The sequence below is a fragment of the Pecten maximus genome, chromosome 16, assembly GCF_902652985.1.
Source record: "Pecten maximus chromosome 16, xPecMax1.1, whole genome shotgun sequence".
NCBI classification, from domain to species: domain Eukaryota; kingdom Metazoa; phylum Mollusca; class Bivalvia; order Pectinida; family Pectinidae; genus Pecten; species Pecten maximus.
This window is the reverse complement of record NC_047030.1, coordinates 29850068-29877449: the sequence shown is the minus strand read 5'-3', so window position 1 is coordinate 29877449 and position 27382 is coordinate 29850068. Positions and strand designations below refer to the sequence as shown.

At 38.6% G+C, this 27382-nt stretch overlaps 1 protein-coding gene across 13 annotated transcripts in view; it reads left to right on the top strand.

The window, feature by feature from the left end:
- Window positions 1-18765, top strand: part of LOC117314625 (rap1 GTPase-activating protein 1-like) — a 257542-nt gene extending 238777 nt beyond the window's left edge. For 12 of the 13 annotated variants that reach the window (XM_033868694.1, XM_033868696.1, XM_033868697.1 and 9 more), the window contains 16 exons: window positions 2273-2329; window positions 2475-2672; window positions 5294-5397; window positions 8190-8268; window positions 9206-9343; window positions 9730-9830; window positions 10662-10950; window positions 11693-11764; window positions 11908-11994; window positions 12125-12364; window positions 12796-12875; window positions 13346-13447; window positions 13607-13763; window positions 14411-14513; window positions 14626-14717; window positions 15747-18765. In XM_033868694.1, the coding sequence (XP_033724585.1) occupies window positions 2273-2329; window positions 2475-2672; window positions 5294-5397; window positions 8190-8268; window positions 9206-9343; window positions 9730-9830; window positions 10662-10950; window positions 11693-11764; window positions 11908-11994; window positions 12125-12364; window positions 12796-12875; window positions 13346-13447; window positions 13607-13763; window positions 14411-14513; window positions 14626-14717; window positions 15747-15836 (1989 nt within the window). In that variant the 3' untranslated portion in view covers window positions 15837-18765. The remainder of the gene's footprint in view (window positions 1-2272; window positions 2330-2474; window positions 2673-5293; window positions 5398-8189; window positions 8269-9205; window positions 9344-9729; window positions 9831-10661; window positions 10951-11692; window positions 11765-11907; window positions 11995-12124; window positions 12365-12795; window positions 12876-13345; window positions 13448-13606; window positions 13764-14410; window positions 14514-14625; window positions 14718-15746) is intronic. The other variant, XM_033868693.1, reaches the window with a different exon arrangement.
- The last annotated feature ends 8617 nt before the right edge of the window (window positions 18766-27382 follow it).

The following is a 27382-nucleotide window of genomic DNA, read 5'->3' as shown; positions in this document are numbered from 1 at the left end:
CTTGTGTTTATACAGAAAATTATTTATAAAAACTCAGGCATTGAAATCATATCCGTGTTTGTGTATAGTGTAAGATGCTTTTCATGTATGCCACATAAGTACTGCCTTGAACATTGGTGTTGGATATTGTATGAAGCTTGCAGCATGTGTTTCGGGTATATACTACATGAGAATGATTTAACATTTATATATGTTTTGCTCGAACTGAATTTTGGACTTTGTTTACTTTGTACAGCATGCATGGTTAAGTGGGAAATTATAAAGAATAATCCAAAAACTTCTTTTTTTTTTTTATTTTTTTTTTTTTTTTTTTATTTCCGACAACAATAAAATGATGGAATTTTACCCAGACTAGAGCATTTGTAACAATTCATACAATGGTACTTATTGAGAAGGGAAAATTAGCCCATTCTAAAGTACTTTTAACATTTTGGCAACTGTACTTCTTAGGAAATGTACGTCTATACTTTTCAAAATTTGAATAACAGAACTTTCAGACCTCAGTTAACCGTTCTGCTTCTGGGGAAATTTTCCATACTGCATCAAAAACAGCAGTATCATGTTTATTCTTCCAAAAAGAGGAGGGAGCCAGTCTAATACTTTTAATTGGTGGAAATGTGAATTCCTACCAATGATTGATCACAATCAATATCCTGGCTGTTTTTCATCCATCTTTATTTATTTCTTGATCACCTAAAAGGAATTTATCTTTGTGTCATAACAACATGCTGTAAGTCGCTTTTCATGGATCACAATTAATAATGACAGAAAAGATCAGCCAGGAAATAGGTCGCAGAAATGATGTAGTAATTCATCACGATTTATAGCTTTTTACATGTCTATAATCACGATTAGTTACAACTACACAGAATGTTAGAGTTATCTCCCCCTGTTCTATCTAGAGACCCCCAGGATTTGCCACAAATAGACTTGATGGAGGACTTGATGAGAAAGGTCATGATTTTTCTAAAAGTGGAGGAAATATGATTATGATCTGAATATGTAATATATTTCATTGTCGCCTCCTAATACACATATTAGATATTAGTAAACCAGATGTAAATTAGTAGAGGTCAAAGTTATCTCTAAATTACTGAAACCGTAATTATTTAAAATTTGACCGTTGTTAAGAATGGTAACCTTGAATTATAACCTTGTTTCAGGTGATAAACTACATGTCAATAATTTCAAAATGTTGTTTTTATTGTTCAATGTCCTTAACAATTTTGGAAACATTTTCTATAAATCCTTCGTGACATTTTCTATAAATTCTTCGTGACATGACCTTCCTTTATATTTTTAAATCGAGACTTGTCTAACTACAGGTTTATTGACCTTGTGTTGTGCATATTTAAACAATAGAATTAGCCTCGGTTATGTTGTTAATGCTATTATTGGTGGGTCGGTTGCCAACACAAGGGCAGGATAGCTATAAACACAATGTACAATGGTTATATGTATTTTTGATTGGCACCGTGATCTCATAGAACTGTCATTGATGTCACAAAACTTTTAATGGTGTATTGCATGGCAACCATGAAGCACAAACTTGTCAAGCTACACCAATTCAAGGTCATTGTGCCGAGAACTCTCACTTGGTGGTGTACGTAGAAGTGTCATCACTCTGAATTGTCTGGAATGCTATTTACATATACAAGCGTCTCGTATACACATCACTTCAAGGTCCTTCTTAACATCCTTCTAGAAATAGATAGGTCAATTGTCATGAAAGTGAAAGTCATATTTTAAAATGTTTTACAACTGTAACAGCTTTTAGTAATTAAATTATGTCTCCATGGTAACCAGCTTGGTGTCGGAATATGACAGCTATTTTCTCAAGTGACATGTCACACACACTCCCTGACACTTTATTCAAATAAGTTATTATATATGTATAGATATATATATATGTATATATATACATTAAAACACCACTTATCAGAACTTTCAATTATGTCCGAAATCCTACCATGTCCTCATATAATAGACTTACCTGTTGAAATGACGTTCATATCTGTATATCTGCATTACCCAACAAATTATGCGTCCCTCGAGTGTTTCTGATATACAATATTCTACTATACAGTGTATGTATATATATTTACCTAAAACAATTCTTCAGTGCAAACTGCAGTTGCATAATAGCAAGGTTTTAACTTGTCCGTGAAACAGACTCAAAATATTGAAAGAATTTCAAATATGAGTTATTTATTGTTATGTCTTAAATTTCAAGCAGAAATAAAATTCTATAAATAACTTTCATATGTTCCAGATTTCTCCGAGTGTCACACCCTCAGAGCTGAAAAAAGTGTTTGAAACAGTTGAGGAGGTAAGATTAATTATTTACAATAATCATTGTAAAATGTCCAAACCCTTTTCTTTTTGAATTTATAATTTATTTGTGTTAATTTTTGGTTCCAAGATTATTTTATCAAAATAAAATGTATTAATTTTCTCACTTATTAAATCTTCAGGTGTTAAAAAGGCCAGGCCCCTACCCCACGGTTCTTCCCCCTTCTAATGGAGGATACTGGATAGAGGGCGGTGATCAGAACTGTCAATCATGTGACAAAAGACGGAGCTACGAGAATGGAATAAATAATTGTGCTACCGATTGTAGAATAGAATTTGATGAAACGGCTCATTGTTATAGACAATATTTCCTTGGGAAGGTAAGTTGTACACCTGTATCTTGTCATGGTGGATCTGTAAAATATTTATGTCAGAATGTACATTTTCAGCATAAATAAAAATGAAAAATAGTTTAAAATATGCTTGTTTGTACCCAGTATACGTACTGCGAGTTAACATTAATAGAAACCCAAATATCAAGTTGTCAAGTTGTCATGTGACCATAAAACTTTTATTGATGCTGAATTAGAGTATTTCTCTTTTAATCTGGTTATTTCAGACATTGGCATTTCTCATGGTTTCATGAATGTTCTTCAACACAAGGAAATTTCCATTATCTTAAATTTTTCAATAAGATATAAGAATTTTGTTGAGAGGTATGGATCTCCTGACAATTGTTGTCAGTTGAGAGGTATGGATCTCCGGAGAATGGTTGTCAGTTGAGAGGTATGGATCTCCAGTAAATGGTTGTCAGTTGAGAGGTATGGATCTCTGGAGAATGGTTGTCAGTTGAGAGGTATGGATCTCTGGAGAATGGTTGTCAGTTGAGAGGTATGGATCTCTGGAGAATGGTTGTCAGTTGAGAGGTATGGATCTCCGGAGAATGGTTGTCAGTTGAGAGGTATGGATCTCGGGAGAATGGTTGTCAGTTGAGAGGTATGGATCTCGGGAGAATGGTTGTCAGTTGAGAGGTATGGATCTCCAGTAAATGGTTGTCAGTTGAGAGGTATGGATCTCGGGAGAATGGTTGTCAGTTGAGAGGTATGGATCTCTGGAGAATGTTTGTCAGTTGAGAGGTATGGATCTCTGGAGAATGGTTGTCAGTTGAGAGGTATGGATCTCCAGTAAATGGTTGTCAGTTGAGAGGTATGGATCTCCGGATAATGGTTGTCAGTTGAGAGGTATGGATCTCGGGAGAATGGTTGTCAGTTGAGAGGTATGGATCTCAGGAGAATGGTTGTCAGTTGAGAGGTATGGATCTCCAGTGAATGGTTGTCAGTTGAGAGGTATGGATCTCCGGAGAAGGGTTGTCAGTTGAGAGGTATGGATCTCCGGAGAATGGTTGTCAGTTGAGAGGTATGGATCTCCAGTAAATGGTTGTCAGTTGAGAGGTATGGATTTCCAGTGAAAGGTTGTCAGTTGAGATGTATGGATCTCCGGAGAATGGTTGTCAGTTGAGAGGTATGGATCTCGGGAGAATGGTTGTCAGTTGAGAGGTATGGATCTCGGGAGAATGGTTGTCAGTTGAGAGGTATGGATCTCCGGAGAATGGTTGTCAGTTGAGAGGTATGGATCTCGGGAGAATGGTTGTCAGTTAAGAGGTATGGATCTCCGGAGAATGGTTGTCAGTTGAGAGGTATGGATCTCTCGAGAAGAATGGTTGTCAGTTGAGAGGTATGGATCTCCGGAGAAGGGTTGTCAGTTGAGAGGTATGGATCTCTGGAGAATGGTTGTCAGTTGAGAGGTATGGATTTCCAGAGAATGGTTGTCAGTTGAGAGGCTCCGGATAATGGTTGTCAGTTGAGAGGTATGGATCTCCAGAGAATGGTTGTCAGTTGAGAGGTATGGATCTCCAAAGAATGGTTGTCAGTTGAGAGGTATGGATCTCCGGATAATGGTTGTCAGTTGAGAGGTATGGATCTCCGGATAATGGTTGTCAGTTGAGAGGTATGGATCTCCGGATAATGGTTGTCAGTTGAGAGGTATGGATCTCGGGAGAATGGTTGTCAGTTGAGAGGTATGGATCTCAGGAGAATGGTTGTCAGTTGAGAGGTATGGATCTCCAGTGAATGGTTGTCAGTTGAGAGGTATGGATCTCCGGAGAAGGGTTGTCAGTTGAGAGGTATGGATCTCCAGTAAATGGTTGTCAGTTGAGAGGTATGGATTTCCAGTGAAAGGTTGTCAGTTGAGATGTATGGATCTCCGGAGAATGGTTGTCAGTTGAGAGGTATGGATCTCGGGAGAATGGTTGTCAGTTGAGAGGTATGGATCTCGGGAGAATGGTTGTCAGTTGAGAGGTATGGATCTCCGGAGAATGGTTGTCAGTTGAGAGGTATGGATCTCGGGAGAATGGTTGTCAGTTGAGAGGTATGGATCTCCGGAGAATGGTTGTCAGTTGAGAGGTATGGATCTCTCGAGAAGAATGGTTGTCAGTTGAGAGGTATGGATCTCCGGAGAAGGGTTGTCAGTTGAGAGGTATGGATCTCTGGAGAATGGTTGTCAGTTGAGAGGTATGGATTTCCAGAGAATGGTTGTCAGTTGAGAGGCTCCGGATAATGGTTGTCAGTTGAGAGGTATGGATCTCCAGAGAATGGTTGTCAGTTGAGAGGTATGGATCTCCAAAGAATGGTTGTCAGTTGAGAGGTATGGATCTCCGGATAATGGTTGTCAGTTGAGAGGTATGGATCTCCGGATAATGGTTGTCAGTTGAGAGGTATGGATCTCCGGAGAAAGGTTGTCAGTTGAGAGGTATGGATCTCCGGAGAATGGTTGTCAGTTGAGAGGTATGGATCTCCGGAGAATGGTTGTCAGTTGAGAGGTATGGATCTCCGGTGAATGGTTGTCAGTTGAGAGGTATGGATCTCCGGAGAAGGGTTGAGTTCAGTGTCAGCATATCTAACCAATAAAGTAATGAAATCTTAATATTTTGATTTCCTTCCAGGAACACTTTAATTACTACACAGAAGACGACAATCTAGGCCCTATGATATTATCAATGAAGGAGGAATATATCTCTGACCAGGAGCATGTTCGGGCTATACTCAGGTAATCTTCATCACTATATTTACCTACTCAGGTAAACTTCTGAGCTCCACTCAGGTAATCTTCTGAGCTCTACTCCGGTAATCTAGGCTATACTGAGGTAATCTTCTGAGCTAAACTCGGGTAATCTTCGTTACTATATATACTTACTCAGGTAAATGAGCTCTACTCTGGTAATCTTCTGAGCTCTACTTTGGTAATCTTCTGAGCTATACTCCGGTAAACTTCTGAGCTCTACTCAGGTAAACTTCTGAGCTCTACTCTGGTAATCTTCTGAGCTCTACTTAGGTAATCTTCTGAGCTCTACTCTTGTAATCTTCTGAGCTCTACTCAGGTAATCTTCTGAGCTCTACTAAGGTAATCTTCTGAGCTCTACTCAGGTAATCTTCTGAGCTCTACTTTGGTAAACTTCTGAGCTCTACTCAGGTAATCTTCTGAGCTCTACTTTGGTAAACTTCTGAGCTCTACTTAGGTAATCTTCTGAGCTCTACTCAGGTAATCTTCTGAGCTCTACTCTGGTAATCTGAGCTATACTCCGGTAATCTTCTGAGCTTTACTTAGGTAAACTTCTGAGCTCTACTTTGGTAATCTTCTGCGCTCTACTCTGGTAATCTTCTGAGCTTTACTTAGGTAAACTTCTGAGCTCTACTTAGGTAAACTTCTGAGCTCTACTCAGGTAAACTTCTGAGCTCTACTCAGGTAATCTTCTGAGCTCTACTCTGGTAATCTGAGCTATACTCCGGTAATCTTCTGAGCTCTACTTAGGTAAACTTCTGAGCTCTACTTTGGTAATCTTCTGCGCTCTACTCTGGTAATCTTCTGAGCTCTACTTAGGTAATCTTCTGAGCTCTACTCAGGTAATCTTCTGAGCTCTACTCTGGTAATCTGAGCTATACTCCGGTAATCTTCTGAGCTCTACTTAGGTAAACTTCTGAGCTCTACTTTGGTAATCTTCTACGCTCTACTCTGGTAATCTTCTGAGCTCTACTTAGGTAATCTTCTGAGCTCTACTCAGGTAATCTTCTGAGCTCTACTCTGGTAATCTTCTGAGCTCTACTTAGGTAATCTTCTGAGCTCTACTTAGGTAAACTTCTGAGCTATACTCCGGTAGCTCTACTTAGGTAATCTTCTGAGCTCTACTTAGGTAAACTTCTGAGCTATACTCCGGTAAACTTCTGAGCTCTACTTAGGTAAACTTCTGAGCTCTACTTAGGTAAACTTCTGCGCTCTACTTAGGTAAACTTCTGAGCTCTACTCAGGTAAACTTCTGAGCTCTATCCAGGTAAATTCTTGAGCTATACTCCGGTAAACTTCTGAGCTCTACTCAGGTAAACTTCTGAGCTCTACTCAGGTAATCTTCTGAGCTCTACTCAGGTAATCTTCTGAGCTCTACTCTGGTAATCTTCTGAGCTCTACTCAGGTAATCTTCTGAGCTCTACTTTGGTAATCTTCTGCGCTCTACCTAGGTAATCTTCTGAGCTCTACTCAGGTAATCTTCTGAGCTCTACTTAGGTAATCTTCTGAGCTCTACTCTGGTAATCTTCTTCTACTCTTGTAATCTTCTGAGCTCTACTCAGGTAATCTTCTGAGCTCTACTCAGGTAATCTTCTGAGCTCTACTCTGGTAATCTTCTGAGCTCTACTCAGGTAATCTTCTGAGCTCTACTTTGGTTATCTTCTGCGCTCTACTCTGGTAATCTTCTGAGCTCTACTCTGGTAATCTTCTGAGCTCTACTTAGGTAATCTTCTGAGCTCTACACAGGTAATCTTCTGAGCTCTACTTTGGTAATCTTCTTAGCTCTACTCTGGTAATCTTCTGAGCTCTACTTAGGTAATCTTCTGAGCTCTACTCTCTCTGGTAATCTTCTGAGCTCTACTTAGGTAATCTTCTGAGCTCTACTTAGGTAATCTTCTGAGCTCTACTCTCTCTGGTAATCTTCTGAGCTCTACTTAGGTAATCTTCTGAGCTCTACTTAGGTAATCTTCTGAGCTCAACTCTCTCTGGTAATCTTCTGAGCTCTACTCTGGTAATCTTCTGAGCTCTACTTAGGTAATCTTCTGAGCTCTACTGAGGTAAACTTCTGAGCTATAACCTGGTAATCCTCTGAGCTCTACTCTGGTAATCTTCTGAGCTCTACTCTGGTAATCCTCTGAGCTCTACTCCAGTAAACTTTAGTAGGGTTTACCTACAACTTGCTAGAAATGTATCCCTTGATGGTCAGCATAAACTTCTGTGTAGATTTTATCCATATTCATCTTGAACAGTTATTTGTCGGCTTAATGCTGTGAATTTGATTTACAAGTACGTTTTCTTTCTCCTCTCAAGTAGAAACAAAAATGTACCAACATTTTCATTATAGTCGAAAACGGTGCATGAGATACAACAGAGATAAGGTTTGGTTAAAAAAAAACATTAATTCTTGGTAAACTCTCTCCAGGAAGGAACTGTATGTTACTGCAATACTCTTGATTTGTATGATCTTAAACCGATTCAATCACAATGTTTGAGTCTGTAGGACGCAAAATAAATTCAGTGCTTTGTCATTTGTTTAATAATTCTTACAAAAATTTATTTGATTTTCGCTGTATAAATCAATAGAGTTGTCCTGAAGTCAGAAAGCAAATGATGTTAAACCAAGACATCTAAATGAAAAAAATATTAAATCATACACAATTGGCAGACATTGAGAGGATTGTACTGTAGGAACACTGTCTGTTGTGTACAAATCAGGTAAAAAATCTTACACCAAAAATCTAATATTACATTTTAGTTATTGAGGTTTTGTTCATTTTCAGAACACGGTGCTCAACTGAACATAAACTGATTCCTATGGAACAACTAGACTCCATACCCAACCCAATCAAAGTAGCTAAGGTAGGTAACTCCATACCCAACCTGATCAAAGTAGCAAAGGTAGGTAACTCCATACCAAACCCAATCAAAGTAGCAAAGGTAGGTAACTCCATAGCCAACCTGATCAAAGTAGCAAAGGTAGGTAACTCCATACCGAACCCGATCAAAGTAGCTAAGGTAGGTAGCTCCATACCCAACCCGATCAAAGTAGCAAAGGTAGGTAACTCCATACCAAACCCAATCAAAGTAGCAAAGGTAGGTAACTCCATACCCAACCTGATCAAAGTAGCAAAGGTAGGTAACTCCATACTGAACCCGATCAAAGTAGCTAAGGTAGATAACTCTATACCCAACCCGATCAAAGTAGCAAAGGTAGGTAACTCTATACCCAACCCGATCAAAGTAGCAAAGGTAGGTAACTCTATACCCAACCCGATCAAAGTAGCAAAGGTAGGTAACTCCATACTGAACTCTATCAAAGTAGCTAAGGTAGATAACTCCATACCAAACAGCTAAATGGGACAAACGTTATGTACCTATTGAACCCAATGACAAACGTTATGTACCTATTGAACCCAATTACAAACGTTATGTACCTATTGAACCCAATGACAAACGTTATGTACCTATTGAACCCAATGACAAACGTTATGTACCTATTGAACCCAATGACAAACGTTATGTACCTATTGAACCCAATGAATGAGAAACGTTATGTACCTATTGAACCCAATGACAAACGTTATGTACCTATTGAACCCAATGACAAACGTTATGTACCTATTGAACCCAATGAGAAACGTTATGTACCTATTGAACCCAATGACAAACGTTATGTACCTATTGAACCCAATGAGAATGTACTGAATTTTTGAGGATAACTTAAAATTTATTTGTCAACATTGTAATGTTATGTGGTAAACAGAAATGTCATTATTAAGTGTCTGTACTTTTCCAGTATGTATGTGAAGAGATCTCGGTAGATAGATTCCACCCGGTACTCACGACAAAAGGCTCGGAGATGATAGTCCAGTATGACGAGCACCATCTTACCAACGCTTACAAATTCGGCATCATCTACCAAAAGTTTGGCCAGGTAAGAGTCCTACTGTACATCAATATATGTGTACCATGTTACTCCCACATCAATACCAGCTATCTCGTGGCAAGGTTAAAATTACCTGTAAATAGACCACATACTGATTCATTTGAAGAATGTGTTTTGGGTGGATGAATTCATATATCAGGTATGGATTTGTATACTTCAGCCAGTTGAAAAAGGATGCAAGTTTATCAGTTCTGTTGCTAAATAATTTGTTAATTTTCTCAAAAATTATGAAACCAAACTGCGTCACTTTAAATGACAGGACTACTCGTCCTTGAATCATAGTCACATTGACCTTGCCAAAAGGAACATTGGCTATAAAAATAAGTTATTTTGAAAAACATTTATTGAATAATTCTACAAAATTCTCTTTATAGACTACGGAGGAGGCGTTGTTTGGGAATGTGTCTCACAGCAAGGCAATGGAAGATTTTCTCAGTGTGATAGGGGACCGAGTGCCATTAAAAGACTTCAAAGGGTGAGAGGTGTTCTAAGGGACATAACTCCCACAGAAAAAATTTTCTGGATTTTCATGAATATTGAACATTCTTTGTCAGAGTAAACAATAAGGCTTATAGAACACAAGTTTCACATTTTAAACATTTCAGTTTCAGTAGGAATGCAAAAATGGAAATACATTAAGAACAGACGTTCAACCAAATTGATGGTGCCTACAAAAATAATCTAATGATGGTACAACAATTGTGATTTAGCTCTAGAATATACAGTCAAACCTGTCATATGTGACCTTCCATTAGGGAGTCAATGAAAAAAAAACCATATTGATTGAAAGATATAATGTCTCCAAATATAATACGGTATATCTTAAAGAGGCACTAAACGTGTTCATACTTTATCACAGGTGAATTGTGGTACATGTACAGTACATTCGAGTTAATCGGGTAACGCTTAATCGGGTATTTCGTTTAATTGGGTAAAATTTCAAAAACCAAAACCATTTTCTCTTAAATCATGTTAAAAAAGTTTGTTTAATTGGGTTGGAAAAGTCGTATTTTTCGGTTATTCGAATACGATAATTTGACCAAAAAAAATTAGAAATTTTCACGAAAGTCATCACGTATTTCTTTAAGTTTTAGACATTTATCAACAAATAGGGTAATTAAGATGGTTAAAATGACAAAAAACGGTGAAATATTACCTTAAACGATATTGTTATGTCGGGGTTTTGTAATGTTCCCAACTGTGTTGTTGTTAATTCTGCCTCGTGGGGTTTTTCCCCAACAGGAAGTTGATTAAGAATTGTGGGTATGAATAATATTTATCGTCCAGTATTGTTTTCTGTCCACAGTTTTCGGGGAGGACTTGACACACACCACAGTCAGACTGGTGAGACATCAGTTTACACTCGTTTACAGGACAAAGAGATCATGTTCCACGTGTCAACACTCCTACCGTTCACCGAGGCTGACCCTCAGCAGCTACAACGCAAACGTCACATCGGCAATGACATTGTCGCCATCATCTTCCAGGAGGAAAACACACCATTCGTGCCAAATATCATTGCCTCGCATTTCCTGCATTCATACATTGTAATACAACCTGTTATAGACCCGGAGACAAAACACACACGATACAAGGTATGTAGCTTCTCTACTTCATTGTTGTAGGGTTTTTTTTCATTTTTTTTTTCTGACTTATATTTGATATCAACCGTATATGAATGAAATCAAACTACAGTGCACTATGTTCAAACCTGACTCTGTCCAATCCGGATATTTGCCCAAACCGGCAAAATAACTTTGTCCCAAAAATTCCCTTCTTTATTTATAGTAAATAATCCGGACTCTGTCTATTCTGTAATCCGGACTCTGTCTATTCTGTAATCCGGACTCTGTCTTTTCTGTAATCCGGACTCTGTTTATTCTGTAATCCGGACTCTGTCTATTCTGTAATCCGGACTCTGTCTATTCTGTAATCCGGACTCTGTCTATTCTGTAACCCGGACTCTGTCTATTCTGTAACCCGGACTCTGTCTATTCTGTAATCCGGACTCTGTCTATTCTGTCTATTCTGTAATCCGGACTCTGTCTATTCTGTAACCCGGACTCTGTCTATTCTGTAACCCGGACTCTGTCTATTCTGTAATCCGGACTCTGTCTATTCTGTAATCCGGCCTTATATGCCGGCCCCATTCCTTGTGTATACTAGTAAATCTACTCTGTATAAACCGGCGTCGGTCCCATTCATGTTTCCCTGGTAGCGGTGGCTTCAGGGGCTCCCACTGCAGCTGAAACATTTGGGCCATAAGTTCCCAACATCTAGGAGAATGTAGATGAAATCATTTCCATGTGTACATGGTTTGTGTTTATCTGATTACAGGTATGCGTTACAGCACGAGAAGATGTGCCAGAGTTCGGCCCAAAGTTACCAAAGGATGGCATGTTTGAAAAGGTAAGACCTCAAAATTTTTCCTTCAACAACCCACTGTAATGTATAATGAATTTTTAAATTTGCATTGTTTTAGTAAAGAAAAACAACATGAAACGGAAAATATTTTATTTGTATTATGAATTCATTTTTTCATTATTTCCCAGGGACCAAAGTTCAGAGACTTTCTGTTGACAAAACTTGTGAATGCTGAAATGGCGTGCTACAAGGGTGAAAAATTTGCCAAGTTAGAGGTAAGATATCTAATGTTACTGAAGTGCCAAATTTGACCAATCGAAATTTCAATGTATTTCCATGAAATCTAGCAATGAAGATATTTTGTGACCTAAAACATTCTGATAATGATACATCTCCACTTTCCAGGAGCGTACAAGAGCTGCTCTACTCGAATGCCTTCACCAAGAACTCCAGAGAAAGCACATAGAAGTGTTTGGTATGCTACCTGTCCTCAGCTGTAAAACTGAGAGTAAGACATTCATTGAGTCGTTCAAACGTGTGTTAAGTACGAAGGGGAGAAACCAGTCTGACACTGGCCTTCCGTTGTCTGGACGACGAAATGGAACCTCCCTACCGACTGTCGGCGAGGATGACAAACCTTCTAGTGTAAGTATACACCTAGTTTACTGAATGATGACCTACTAATGTATGACTATTAGGTGTGTGACCTTTACGTGTATGACCTTTGGGTGTATGACCTTTAGGTGTATGACCTTTGGGTTTTGTAAACCACTTTGATCTATAAGCCGCTTCCACCATTGTTTCATGCATCAATGGTCTGATGTCCCCAACTTAGGAAGTTTGTTTGATTGTTACCCCAAATGAAGTTTGGAATCAGGGTTGTCTGTCTATCTGTCTGAAGTGGACTTACTATCTTGATCTGCTGTTGTCCCTCTTACTATATTTATTAAAAAGTGTTTGGAGCATAGTGGGAATCAGGTTGGATTGGTGAGTAGGAGCTGAAACTAAACTTGATAGTCAAAACTTAAGGAATGGAAAATGTATATTTATGGAACATAAACTTTTATTTATTTCAGCCCAAAAAATCACCTTCACCAAACAAGAAACTAAGTCGTCAGTTTTCATCAAGTATTGAACGGAAACACAAAGAAAAGTTGTAAGTATTATTTGTCAATTTTGTATTTTACAGTTGAATTCAGTGAAATGTTTTGTGTTTTACAGTTGAATTCAGTGAAATGTTTTGTGTTTTACGTTATTGAGTGAAATGTTTTGTGTTTTACAGTTGAATTCAGTGAAATGTTTTGTGTTTTACGTTATTGAGTGAAATGTTTTGTGTTTTACAGTTGAATTCAGTGAAATGTTTTGTGTTTTACACTTTAATTCAGTGAAATGTTTTGTGTTTTACAGTTGAATTCAGTGAAATGTTTTGTGTTTTACATTATTCGGTGAAATGTTTTGTGTTTTACAGTTTAATTCAGTGAAATGTTTTGTGTTTTACAGTTTAATTCAGTGAAATGTTTTGTGTTTTACAGTTTAATTCAGTGAAATTTTTGTGTGTGTTACATTATTCGGTGAAATGTTTTGTGTTTTACTTTTTAATTCAGTGAAATATTTTGTGTTTTACAGCGTACAGAGAATAGACAGCCAAAGTACGCAATCCTCCTACAAAACATGTAGTGCTCCCTCCAGTCCTCAATCAAGTCCCAGCAGTACGGCATCAGCACCAAGGTACTCGCATGGATTTTAACAATGATCCTGACTTTGTCTACATTCCAGTCTCTTGTTTCGTTATCCAGTTTCTTATATTAAATATATTTCTGCTGCCCATTGGTGTAAAACATGGCTATATATGACAGATATGCTATAAAGTCCATTCCTGTGTTTCAGAATCAGCTATGGTGTGCAACTATCGCCATCAAACTCTGAAAGTTCGTTCAACAGTATTGATGATTTTACGCCACAAACGTGCAACCCAGAGGACTCTGACACTGGCATGGTAGGTCACCAGGGGGCGCCACCGACTACCCACAATGCACTTGTCCGGGTAGGACATCTTTTAGTTGTGTCACAGTTGGGTCAAGGTCACTGAAGAGTTTATCAACAACTTTGCTTGATGTAAAAAAAAACCTTTTGCATGTAAACGCTAAAAATTCTGAAATAATTCTGAATTCAAAAAAGTTTTACCCAGGTAGTGAACATGTATTCTGAAGATTTCTCCCATGTTTCATAGACACGAAGTACATTTTTATCTAAAAATGTATGTATACCAAATCACTGAATCACTAGAAGCCAGGCTCAGGCTTGTATCAATACACCGGGGTCATTTTGCCACTCTGACTGGGCATGCATGGTTGCAAGTCTTTTCAATAACTAGTTAAAGTGTAGAATTGCTAGAGATTGTGGTCTGTATAGATACCAATTTGTTTTGTGTTTCAGTTTCAAGAAAATTATAAATACTTTGAAAACACTTATGAAATTTGGCCATGGCTTCTTTACAAAGTCACCTTGACTCAACTGTTTTAAAAGTTGTTGACCTTTTGTTTTTATTTTGAATGAATTATCAAACCTAAAATGGATGATACTTGGGAACCAATTAACAGTATAAAGATTCTTCAGCCCCTGATAAATATTGATTTTGGAACATCATAAAACTGTATTTAAATATTGTACCAAATTTTCTGTTATCTACAGGAGAGCATGTCGTCTGCAGGGACCCCCAATAACTACACAAAACCTTCCATGTCTAACAGTTTCCATGACGACGGGTGTGTGTTTATCACAGATTATGATCAAGGTGAGTGGTAGATATGAATGACATTTCACTATTTTGAAATCCGTGATTATAAACAATAAATGATATCGGTTGATTGCCATTGATGTTATACCAGACTGATAATCTGTTACAGGCTGTGATACCACTCGACAACAGCTGGAATTCCTGAAATCAGAACTTCAAAAGTTAAAAAATGAGAAGTTGGAATTAATTCGTCAAAACAAGGTAAATATCTGCATGTTTGTTTGACCACGATAGCTAGTCTTTACAGTAACCCAAATTCAACACTAATTAGCTTTGAGACTGATTCAGGACTAATTTCTGGCCATGTGTACCTTTCGCTATCCTCATCATCAACATAAACTTCCCTTTATTCTGTAAAGAGACTTTAATTTTTGTAAAATCAAAAAAATCATGGGAGGTATTGACGAAATAAAGAACAAGAAAAAATATGGCGTATAGAGTCTAGAGTAGAAATTAATTTACAAATTTTTTAATGGAAATGAAATTTTGATTGTTGAGGGTCGGCTGATAAAGATTGTAATCTGTTTATTTCTACGAAGAGGCAGTAGGTTCCATGGCTCTATCACAATACATCTATTTGTATTTATTGATCTATATTCAAAGCTTACTAAACATTTTCCAATATGTGATAATTTGAAATGGATATACAGTATACATATATATAATTATACTTGTTAAGCATTGATGTCATTGTTTTTTAGTTTCAGCGGGATATGAAACAAATTTTGTTTGCAAACTGTATGAATCCGCATAGCGGGTTCTTACAGAAGTTTGCAAACAAAATTTGTTCCATACCCCGATGAAACTAAAAAATAATTGACATTAACGCTTATAATTAATTTTTGAAAATGATTTTCTAATCTAAAACATGTTTTATGTACAATTTTAGTGGTTTTAAATGGGATTCGTTTTCTCAAATCAATATGCAACGTCAAATGTCGTATTGTGACGTCACATTTTTCGCGCCATTCTCGGAATTTCTTTCATAGAAGAATGAAAAGAATTTTTCGACCAATCACATTTGAGTATTTACCATGAAAACAAAGAAAAATTAATTATTTAATGATAGATTAGATTTTACAAATGTATGCAAGGAATATGTCAAGGGGGATAACAATTACAAATAGAACTTGTAAGATGTCAAACTTTTCTACTGATTCTCTGATCCATGAATATGAGAAACTGACCGATATTGATTTTGTTTTAATAACGTAAATTTTGTGTTTGTAGACGGGCCAGAAGGAGATTAGTGGACTAAAACAAGAGGTTGATAGGCTAAGACTTTCCACTATAGAAATCAGTGCTGAAGCTACTGTGTGAAATGAGTGATGCTTTTACAGATTTCTATTTTTATCTTTAGTACGGGTGAAACAGAAGAGGATTTCCACGGTTATCCGAACACTGCTTCTGTTTATATGTGAATGTTTTGAACAAACATCGGAGGTTATCTATTTCTAAGTGAAAAAGGAATGTTTCAATGAGAGAGATAGTCTGATTGGTGTTTACTTCAGAAGAACAAACTTCAAAAATTTGGTGAAAAAAAAAGCTTTGCCTCACCTAAATATGTCAGCAAAGTGAATTGAACAGTTGTCAGTGACGAGAGTAAAGCTCACTTAATCTGGCGACTCTGCAACAGACGCTACCACAGGAAAACTTAACTGCAAATGGGAACTCACATTTTGACAGAGTTGTTTTTATTAAGCATCTTTTGGTTTGGTAACTGCAGACTTATTTTTGGAGTCTTCTGATTTGATTTACGTAATGTCCTCAGAATGATGTCAGGAAAATGGCGGACAACTGGCAGATCTGTTACCATTGAACGGGGAATGATGTTCTCGCTCAACTGAGACAACTGGCGCTGTAATACAAGAACTATCGGTGTCTTTTAGGATGAGAAAATCCTACAGATATAAAATTGGAAGTGAAAGTTGCATAACGTTTTTAAGCAGATTTTTCATGATCATGCGAATGGTTTTGGACCAAAGAGACTATGTAAAATGGCCATTGTTTATCTGGATTCTATAGAGATATTGTTGCTACAGATAGATTACTATCATCATATCATCATCATCGAACATCACCATCATCGATATCATCATCATCATCATCATGACATCGTTACCATCGCCGTTACTATATGCTTTCCTAGTGTCAGAGTCCAGGTATAAAACTGCAGTTACGCGAGTTAATAAAATCGTCTAAAGGTCATGTGATATAATTTATAAACACCTGCCCTTTGATGGATATGGCCCCAGATACGCTGCATTCCCCCTGTGCGATGTCTCAAATGAAGTGCTATATAAATATATCACTATAAATCACTACTACATATTTTTAACAGTGTGAGATGTTGACTGTATGATAGACCGCACTTAAGGAATGGCCTCACTCAGATTGGTTGAATGACCGTTGTTATAGAAATGATATTACTAATATATAGAAGACTATAAACCAGCTTATATTTTGTGGCTCTGAATATTGCCTTTTGATATAATAACATGAAGCTATTTTGTAACGATACAAAATATTAACTATGTGTGCAATTATCACATCAGAAATTAACTGCAAATGTATTGCACATAAAAACTGGTTGAGTTACCAACACTTCTTGTGATAGAGATTTATAGTCTAACTACCCAGAGATTTAATGTTGTCCACAACTGGTCTTCATTGTGAAGTTTATTTGAAAGCATTTATATATTGTTCTTTTCATGGCGAGAGAGAAATTCAAGGGAGGTAAGCTGCCGATAAATTAGTATAACACTTTAAGCACTGCTATTAGTGCTTACCCATAAGTGTTAAAACTGACCACATGGAGTGTATCATTCTGAAATGCTATATACACTATGTTTGGTTTTCTTTTCTTTTCTTTCAAAGTAAATTTTATACTATTAATTTTGGGGTTTCAAATGCAACGGTTTTCTGTATGGTTGCTTTGAGTTTTGAGTTTTAAAATATAATTGTTTTAATTTACAGTTGAATATTCAAGGATTGTTGAAGTTTTTCTTAAACATTTTTTCATATTTATTCATGTAAATTTGAAATGGACAATGAACAAATACCAAAATAATCTAAAATTTGTTCAATGGCTTAATCCTACTTTTGAATAATGAGTAAAAATGTCAAAGAGGGATGGGTACACTCTGCTTCAGTTGTCTGGTTTCAAATTACATGTACTTCTATTTGAAGAGTTTTGCTCCAGAAATGCATTCCAAATGACAAAAAAATGGTATCTTTAATGAAATGTTCAGGTTTAAATCAGGGACAATTCAATTCTGTATATTAACTGCTTAATGTTCAGATAGAAAAAAAAAATCTGAGACCAATCCAAATTAAGTATTTGACACATGAAATTAATTTAAGGTTTGTTCCAGAATGCAAAAATTGAAATTTTGCCAAAGAAAATGGAAACAGATTTCTAAATTGTGTAATTTCATTTTGATACACAGTTTCTGATTGTATTTTCCCTGAAGATCATCTGAAGTGGAAATTTATGCATCTGGACATGACTTGACCAATGAGTCTGGTTCCATATCTCTGTTATACAATGTACCTCTGTTACTCTGATGTCCAAGTACTATAGTAGCTATGACACACTCCTAACTAACTATGGTAACCATGACAATCCCAAGTTGATATGGTTGCAAAGACACACTCCCCTGTTGCTTTGGCTACAGTGACATACTCTTCAGTTTCTATGGTTACTGTGACATCCGCCTCCGTTGCTATGGTTACTGTGACAGAAGCCTTCTTTGGTTGCTATGGTACTGTGACATACACCTCCATTGCTATGGTTACTGTGGCATACCTCTTCGTTGCTATGGTTACTGTGACGTACAACTCCATTGCTATGGTTACTGTGACATACACCTCCATTGCTATGGTTACTGTGGCATACGTCTTGGTCGCTATGGTTACTGTGACATACAACTCCATTGCTATGGTAACTGTGGCATACGTCTTGGTTGCTATGGTTACTGTGATGTAAAACTCCATTGCTATCGTTACTGTGACACACCTTGGTTGCTATGGTGAAATAAACTGTCCCTTGTGTGGCATCATTGGTGCTATGAAATAGAGATTTATCATTTACAAGCATGTGCAATATATTTGTATAATGTGTGGATGTTCCTTGAATGGAAACTTGTTTCTGTATCATGTATGTTAATTATATTATGGCATTATAAATATTGATTAATATGCTCTGTTCAAATGTCAAAATAAAAACAAATCTAGTCTTATGGAAAAATGTTTTGTTGTTCGTTTGTAATGTTTTGTTGTTCGTTTGTTGATTTTTTAAAACATGAACAATTGACAGAAATAAAGACCAGGCAAGCTATGGTACAAGATTGACAGCACAGTATAACCACTATCAACACTGTTCATCTGATAACAATTAAAATGTCTTCGGAGACCAGTCTACCTTGTACAACATCAAGGTTCAACAGTTATGAGTATATATTCATCACACTCTTTGCCATCACTCTAGCTATCATATTGATTGAAAAATGTATTGGGTAAACATTGGACAATTACGAAGGTGTGACCAGTCGATTTCAAGGTCAAGGTCGCTACCAAATGTAAATTTTACCACCATTTGGCAGAATCTAAAGATTGTATTACAGACTTCTAAATGAAACTTCACGCATATGGGGGCAAAATATGAAACAAGAGGCCCATGGGGCCTGTATCGCTCACCTGGTTGGATTTGACCAAACGTCAAAATAATGTTCATGTTCAATTTGTTAATACACATACTCTCTAAGGGACTGAAAGACCCTACGGATTATTTTTACAACATAATTGTGTTTAAAGAAACTAATTCCCTTAGGGTGGGGAAAGACCCTTGGGCCTATTTTTACATAAGAATTGTGTTTATCCCTTAATGTCCAGCGATGCTATACATAGTTATGAGATGGAGGGTTACAGTAACCCTTTATGCAAAATCTGTTCCCCTTTCACCAAGGATGTTTTTGACCAAATTGGGTTCAAATCCATTTAAAACTTCATGACTAGTAGCGATATAAAGACAAATCTCTATTTCCCCTATTTGGCCCCACCCTTCAAGCCCCTTGGGGGTCAGAGTCAATATTTATATAAACTCTCTTTCCCCCTTCCCCCAAGGATATTCCAGACCAAATTTGGTTCAAATCCTTTCATAACTTTATGATAAATAGCAATTTAAAGGATAAACCCCTATTTTCCCTATTGGGCCCCGCCCCCAATGCCCTTGGGGGTTCAGAGTAAAAATTTATACAAATTCGGTTCCCCTTCTCCCAAGGATGTTCCTGACCAAATTTGGTTAAAATCCATTTAAAACTTTATGATAAGTAGCAATTTAAAGACTAATCTCTATTTCCTCTGTTTGGCCCACCCTCAGGCCCCTGAAGGGTCTTAGTCAATATTTATACAAACTCTTTCCCCCTTCCCCCAAGGATGTTCCTGACCAAATTTAGTTAAAATCCATTTGTAACTTTATGATTAATAGCGATTTAAAGGATTAACCCCTATTTTCCCTATTGGACCCAACTCCTCAGTCCCCTGGGGGTTCAGAGTAAAAATGTATACAAACTCGGTTCCCCTTCTCCCATGGATATTCCTGACCACATTTGGTTAAAATCCATTTAAAACTTTATGACTAGTAGCAATTAAAAGACTAATCTCTATTTATACAAACTCTTTCCCCCTTCCCCCAAGGATGTTCCTGACCAAATTTAGTTAAAATCCATTTGTAACTTGATGATTAATAGCGATTTAAAGGATTAACCCCTATTTTCCCTATTGGACCCAACTCCTCAGTCCCCTGGGGGTTCAGAGTAAAAATGTATACAAACTCGGTTCCCCTTCTCCCATGGATATTCCTGACCACATTTGGTTAAAATCCATTTAAAACTTTATGACTAGTAGCAATTAAAAGACTAATCTCTATTTCCCCTATTTGGCCCCGCCCCTCAGGCCCCTAGGGGTACAGAGTAAAAATTCATACAAACTCTGTTCCCCTTCCCCCAAGGATGTTCTTGACCAAATTTGGTGAAAATTCATTCATAACTTTATAACTAGTAGCGATTTAAAGGATTGACCCGTATTTCCCTATTTGGCCCCGCCCCTCAGGCCCCTGGGGGTTGAGAATACAAATTTATACAAAGTGTTCCCCTTCCCCCAAGGATGTTCCTGACCAAATCTAGTTAAAATCCATTAAAAACTTTATGACTAGTAGCAATTTAAAGACTAATCTCTATTTCCCCTATTTGGCCCCGCCCCTCATGCCCCTGGGGGTTCAGATTAAACATTTATACAAACTCTGTTCCCCTTCTTCCAAGGATGTTCCTGACCAAATTTGGTTCAAATTCATTCATAACTTTATGACCAGTAGCGATTTAAAGGATTAACCCCTATTTCCCTATTTGGCCCCGCCCCTCAGGCCCCTGGGGGTTGAGAATAACAAGAGGCCCAATGGGCCTGTATCGCTCACCTGGCTCTACAGCAACTTTGAAGTTGGTTGAGGTCATTTCTACAGATACTATGCTGATTACTTCTTTATTCAAATATCAGAGTAGGCTAGGTTTATTCATATTAATAAATTTTCTAGTCCTTTATTCCAGCATTCTATTGGCCTAATATCAGGTCTCAAAGGCTCTTGGCTATCGCAAAATTATTATTTACAGATTTAAGCCGATTTCACCCATGTGACCTTGAATGTAGGTCAAGGTCATTCATTTGAACAAACTTGGTAGCCCTTCACCCAGCATGCTTAAAGCCTAATATCAAGTCCCTGGGCCTCTTGGTTATTGCGAAGAAGTTGTTTGAAGATTATAGCCTATTTCACCAATGTGACCTTGAATGAAGGTCAAGGTCATTTATTTGAACAAACTTGGTAGCCCTTCACCCCAGCATGCTACAGGCCCAATATCAAGTCCCTGGGCCTCTTGGTTATTGAGACGAAGTTGTTTGAAGATTACAGCCTATTTGCCCAATGTGACCTTGAATGAAGGTCAAGGTCATTTATTTGAACAAACTTGGTAGCCCTTGATCCCAGCATGCTACAGCCTAATATCAAGTCCCTGGGCCTCTTGGTTATTGAGAGGAAGTCGTTTGAAGATTATAGCCTATTTCATCTCTGTGACCTTGAATGAAGGTCAAGGTCATTTATTTGAACAAACTTGGTAGCCCTTCACCCCAGCATGCTACAGGCCCAATATCAAGTCCCTGGGCCTCTTGGTTATTGCGAAGAAGTTGTTTGAAGATTATAGCCTATTTCACCCATGTGACCTTGAATGAAGGTCAAGGTCATTTCTTTGAACAAACTTGGTAGCCCTTCACCCCAGCATGCTACAGGCCCAATCTCAAGTCCCTGGGCCTCTTGGTTATTGAGAAGAAGTCGTTTGAAGATTATAGCCTATTTCACCCATGTGACCTTGAATGAAGGTCAAGGTCATTTATTTGAACAAACTTGGTAGCCCTTCACCCCAGCATGCTACAGGCCCAATATCAAGTCCCTGGGCCTCTTGGTTATTGCGAAGAAGTTGTTTGAAGATTATAGCCTATTTCACCCATGTGACCTTGAATGAAGGTCAAGGTCATTTATTTGAACAAACTTGGTAGCCCTTCACCCAAGCATGCTACAGGCCCAATATCAAGTCCCTGGGCCTCTTGGTTATTGCGAAGAAGTTGTTTGAAGATTATAGCCTATTTCACCCATGTGACCTTGAATGAAGGTCAAGGTCATTTCTTTGAACAAACTTGGTAGCCCTTCACCCAAGCATGCTACAGGCCCAATATCAAGTCCCTGGGCCTCTTGGTTATTGAGAAGAAGTTGTTTGAAGACTACAGCCTATTTGCCCCAAGTGACCTTGAATGAAGGTCAAGGTCATTTCTTTGAACAAACTTGGTAGCCCTTGATCCCAGCATGCTATAGGCCTAATATCAAGTCCCTGGGCCTCTTGGTTATTGAGAAGAAGTCGTTTGAAGATTATAGCCTATTTCACCTCTGTGACCTTGAATGAAGGTCAAGGTCATTTATTTGAACAAACTTGGTAGCCCTTCACCCCAGCATGTTACAGGCCCAATATGAAGTTCCTGAGCCTCTTGGTTATTGAGAAGAAGTTGTTTAAATGAAAAAGTTGACGCCGGCCGGACGGACAGACGGACGGACGACGGACGCCGCACCATGGCATAAGCTCACTTGCCCTTCGGGCAGGTGAGCTAAAAATGTATACAAACTCTGTTCCCCTTCCCCCAAGGATGTTCCTGACCAAATCTAGTTAAAATCCATTAAACACTTTATGACTAGTAGCAATTTAAAGACAAATCTCTATTTCCCCTATTTGGCCCCGCCCCTCAGGCCCCTGGGGGTTCAGATTAAACATTTATACAAACTCTGTTCCCCTTCTCCCAAGGATGTTCCTGACCAAATTTGGTTCAAATTCATTCATAACTTTATGATTAGTAGCGATTTAAAGGATTAACCCTATTTCCCCTATTTGGCCCCACCCCTGAGGCCCCTGGGGGTTCATAGTAAAAATTTATACAATTAAACTAGGTTCCCCTTCCCCCAAGGATGTTCCTGACCAAATCTGGTTAAAATCCATTAAAAACTTTATGACTAGTAGCAATTTAAAGACTAATCTCATATTTCCCCTATTTGGCCCCACCCCTCAGGCCCCTGGGGGGCCAGACCAACCGTTTATACAAAATTGGTTCCCCTTCACCCAAGGATGTTTCAGACCAAATATGGATCAAATCCCTTTATTCCTACAGAAGAAGAAGGATTTCAAAGAATTTGCTATATTTCCCCTATTGGGCCCCGCCCCTCAGGCCCCTGGGAGGCCAGACCCACCGTTTTTTTACAAAATTGGTTCCCCTTCACCCAATGATGCTTCAGACCAAACATGGATCAAATCCCTTTATTCCTGCAGAAGAAGAAGGATTTTAAAGAATATGCTATATTCCACTATTGGGCCCCTTCGGGCCAGGTGAGCTAAAAATATACAGAAAGAAACAAGGTACGTGTATAGCCGTCCGAATAAGCCTCTTCAACAACATACTCTATGTAAATAGATATAGGTCATATCCTCACAATCAGTATGATGACTCTTGTTCAAGGTCAAATTTGTTAAAACATTCAAATGATTTGTGGTTAACCAAAAACCAAAGATCATGACATTTGGCTGGTAGGTTCCTATGGAATTACCTTGAATCATTTTCAAGGTCACAGAGGTCAAACATATGAAGTTCTTCTGATCAAGTGAATAACAGGCGAGTGATGCAGGCCCATTGGACCTCTTGTTAGTCAAAAGTCAGTTTAATTTAACATGTCACCAAGTTTTCACAGGTTCATATTTTATTTAACACCTGTGAGTGCCTTATTCCATCTGATCTTAGATAATAAGGTGATAATCTGAAAATTTGAATGGACCAAAAATAAGTTTACCCAAAAGGTATCAAAACAAGAGGCCCATGGGGCCTGTATCGCTCACCTGGTTGGATTTGACCAAATGTCAAAATAATGTTCATGTTCAATTTCTTTTGTTTGTTAACCTCAAACAATGCTATTTATGGTTATAGCGTGGGGATCCCAACTGCTTTAAAGAAATAATGAAGTCCAGACTCTCTGAGTTTACAACATGCATTTATAACTTTATGACTAGTAGTGATTTAAAGGAATTACCTCTATTTCCTATATGGGGCCCCGCCCCTTTTGCCCCTCGGGGGTCAGAGTCACCATTTATGCAAAATCTGTTCCCCTTCCCCCAAGAATGTTTCTTACCAAATTGGATTCAAATCCATTCATAACTTTATGACTAGTAGCGATTTTAAGGAATTACCTCTATTTCCCCATTAGGCCCCGCCCCTTTGGCCCCTTGGGGGTCAGAGTCACCATTTATGCAAAATCTGTTCCCCTTCCCCAAAGAATGCTTCTGACCAAATTGGGTTCAAATCCATTCATAAATTTATGACAAGTAGCGATTTAAAGGAATTACCTCTATTTCCCATATGGGGCCCCGCCCCTTTGGCCCCTTGGGGGTCTGAGTCACCATTTATGCAAAATCTGCTCCCCTTCCCCAAAAGATGTTTCTTATTAAATTGGGTTCAAATCCATTCATAACTTTATGACTAGTAGCGATTTTAAGGAATTACCTCTATTTCCCCATTAGTCCCCGCCCCTTTGGCCACTTGGGGGTCAGAGTCACCATTTATGCAAAATCTGTTCCCCTTCCCCAAAGAATGCTTCTGACCAAATTGGGTTCAAATCCATTCATAAATTTATGACAAGTAGCGATTTAAAGGAATTACCTCTATTTCCCATATGGGGCCCCGCCCCTTTGGCCCCTTGGGGGTCTGAGTCACCATTTATGCAAAATCTGCTCCCCTTCCCCAAAAGATGTTTCTTATTAAATTGGGTTCAAATCCATTCATAACTTTATGACTAGTAGCGATTTTAAGGAATTACCTCTATTTCCCCATTAGTCCCCGCCCCTTTGGCCCCTTGGGGGTCAGAGTCACCATTTATGCAAAATCTGCTCCCCTTCCCCAAAAGATGTTTCTTATTAAATTGGGTTCAAATCCATTCATAACTTTATGACTAGTAGCGATTTGAAGGAATTACCTCTATTTCCCCATTAGGCCCTGCCCCTTTGGCCCCTTGGGGGTCAGAGTCACCATTTATGCAAAATCTGTTCCCCTTTCCTAAAGGATGTTTCTGACCAAATTGGGTTCAAATCCATTCATAACTTTATAACTAGTAGCGATTTGAAGGAATTACCTCTATTTCCCCATTAGGCCCCGCCCCTTTGGCCCCTTGGGGTCAGAGTAACCATTTATGCAAAATCTGTTCCCCTTTCCAAAAGGATGTTTCTTACTAAATTGCGTTAAAAACCATTCATAACTTTATGACTAGTAGCGATTTAAAGGAATTACCTCTATTTCCCATATGGGGCCCCGCCCCTTTGGCCCCTTGGGGGTCAGAGTCACCATTTATGCAAAATCTGTTCCCCTTTCCCAAAGGATGTTTCTTACTAAATTGCGTTAAAAACCATTCATAACTTTATGACTAGTAGCGATTTAAAGGAATTACCTCTATTTCCCATATGGGGCCCCGCCCCTTTGGCCCCTTGGGGGTCAGAGTCACCATTTATGCAAAATCTGTTCCCCAATGATGTTTTTGATCAAATTCGGTTCAAATCTTTTCATAATTTTATGACTAGTAGTGATTTAAAGATATTACCTCTGTTTCCCCATTAGGCCCCGCCCCTTTGGTCCTTTGGTCCTTTGGGGGTCAGAGTAACCATTTATGCAAAATCTGTTCCCCTTTCCCAAAGGATGTTTCTAACTAAATTGCGTTAAAAACCATTCATAACTTTATGACTAGTAGCGATTTAAAGGAATTACCTCTATTTCCCATATGGGGCCCCGCCCCTTTGGCCCCTTGGGGGTCAGAGTCACCATTTATGCAAAATCTGTTCCCCTTTCCCAAAGGATGTTTCTTACTAAATTGCGTTAAAAACCATTCATAACTTTATGACTAGTAGCGATTTAAAGGAATTACCTCTATTTCCCATATGGGGCCCCGCCCCTTTGGCCCCTTGGGGGTCAGAGTCACCATTTATGCAAAATCTGTTCCCCAATGATGTTTTTGATCAAATTCGGTTCAAATCTTTTCATAATTTTATGACTAGTAGTGATTTAAAGATATTACCTCTGTTTCCCCATTAGGCCCCGCCCCTTTGGTCCTTTGGGGGTCGGAGTAACCATTTATGCAAAATCTGTTCCCCTTCACATAAGAATGTTTCTGACCAAATTGGGTTCAAATCCATTCATACCTTTATGACTAGTAGCGATTTGAAGGAATCACCTCTATTTCCCCATTAGGCCCCGCCCCTTTGGCCCCTTGGGGGTCAGAGTCACCATTTATGCAAAATCTAATCCCCATCCCCAAAGGATGTTTCTGACCAAATTGGGTTCAAATCCATTCATAACTTTATGACTAGTAGCGATTTAAAGGAATTGCCTCAATTTCCCCTATTGGGCCCCGCCCCTCAGGCCCCTTGGGGGTCAGAGTAACCATTTATGCAAAATCTGTTCCCCTTCCCCAAAGGATGTTTCTGACCAAATTGGGTTCAAATCCATTCATTACTTTATGACTAGTAGCGATTTGAAGGAATCACCTCTATTTCCCCATTAGGCCCCGCCCCTTTGGCCCCTTGGGGGTCAGAGTCACCATTTATGCAAAATCTGTTCCCCTTCCCCAAAGAATGTTTCTGACCAAATTGGGTTCAAATCCATTCATAACTTTATGACTAGTAGCGATTTAAAGGAATTACTTCTATTTCCCCATTAGGCCCCGCCCCTTTGGCCCCTTGGGGGTCAGAGTAACCATTTATGCAAAATCTGTTCCCCTTCCCCAAAGGATGTTTCTGACCAAATTGGGTTCAAATCCATTCATAACTTTATGACTAGTAGCGATTTAAAGGAATTGCCTCAATTTCCCCTATTGGGCCCCGCCCCTCAGGCCCCTTGGGGGTCAGAGTCACCATTTATGCAAAATCTGATCCCCTTCTGCCAAGGATGTTTCTGACCAAATTTGGTCAAAATCCAATAAGAACTTTTTGACTAATAGCGATTTGAAGCAAATGTTGACGGACGGACGCCGGACGCCGGACGCCGGACGACAGACGACGGACGACGACGGACGACGGACGCTGCACCATGGCATAAGCTCACCGGACCTTCGGTCCAGGTGAGCTAATAAAAACCAATCAGAAACCCAGACACAATTCTGTATCATGTGCCACTAGACATTGTCATAAGTCGTGTCTCTTTATCGGACAGTAAGTCTGTGATGACATATATAAATAACACTTTACACA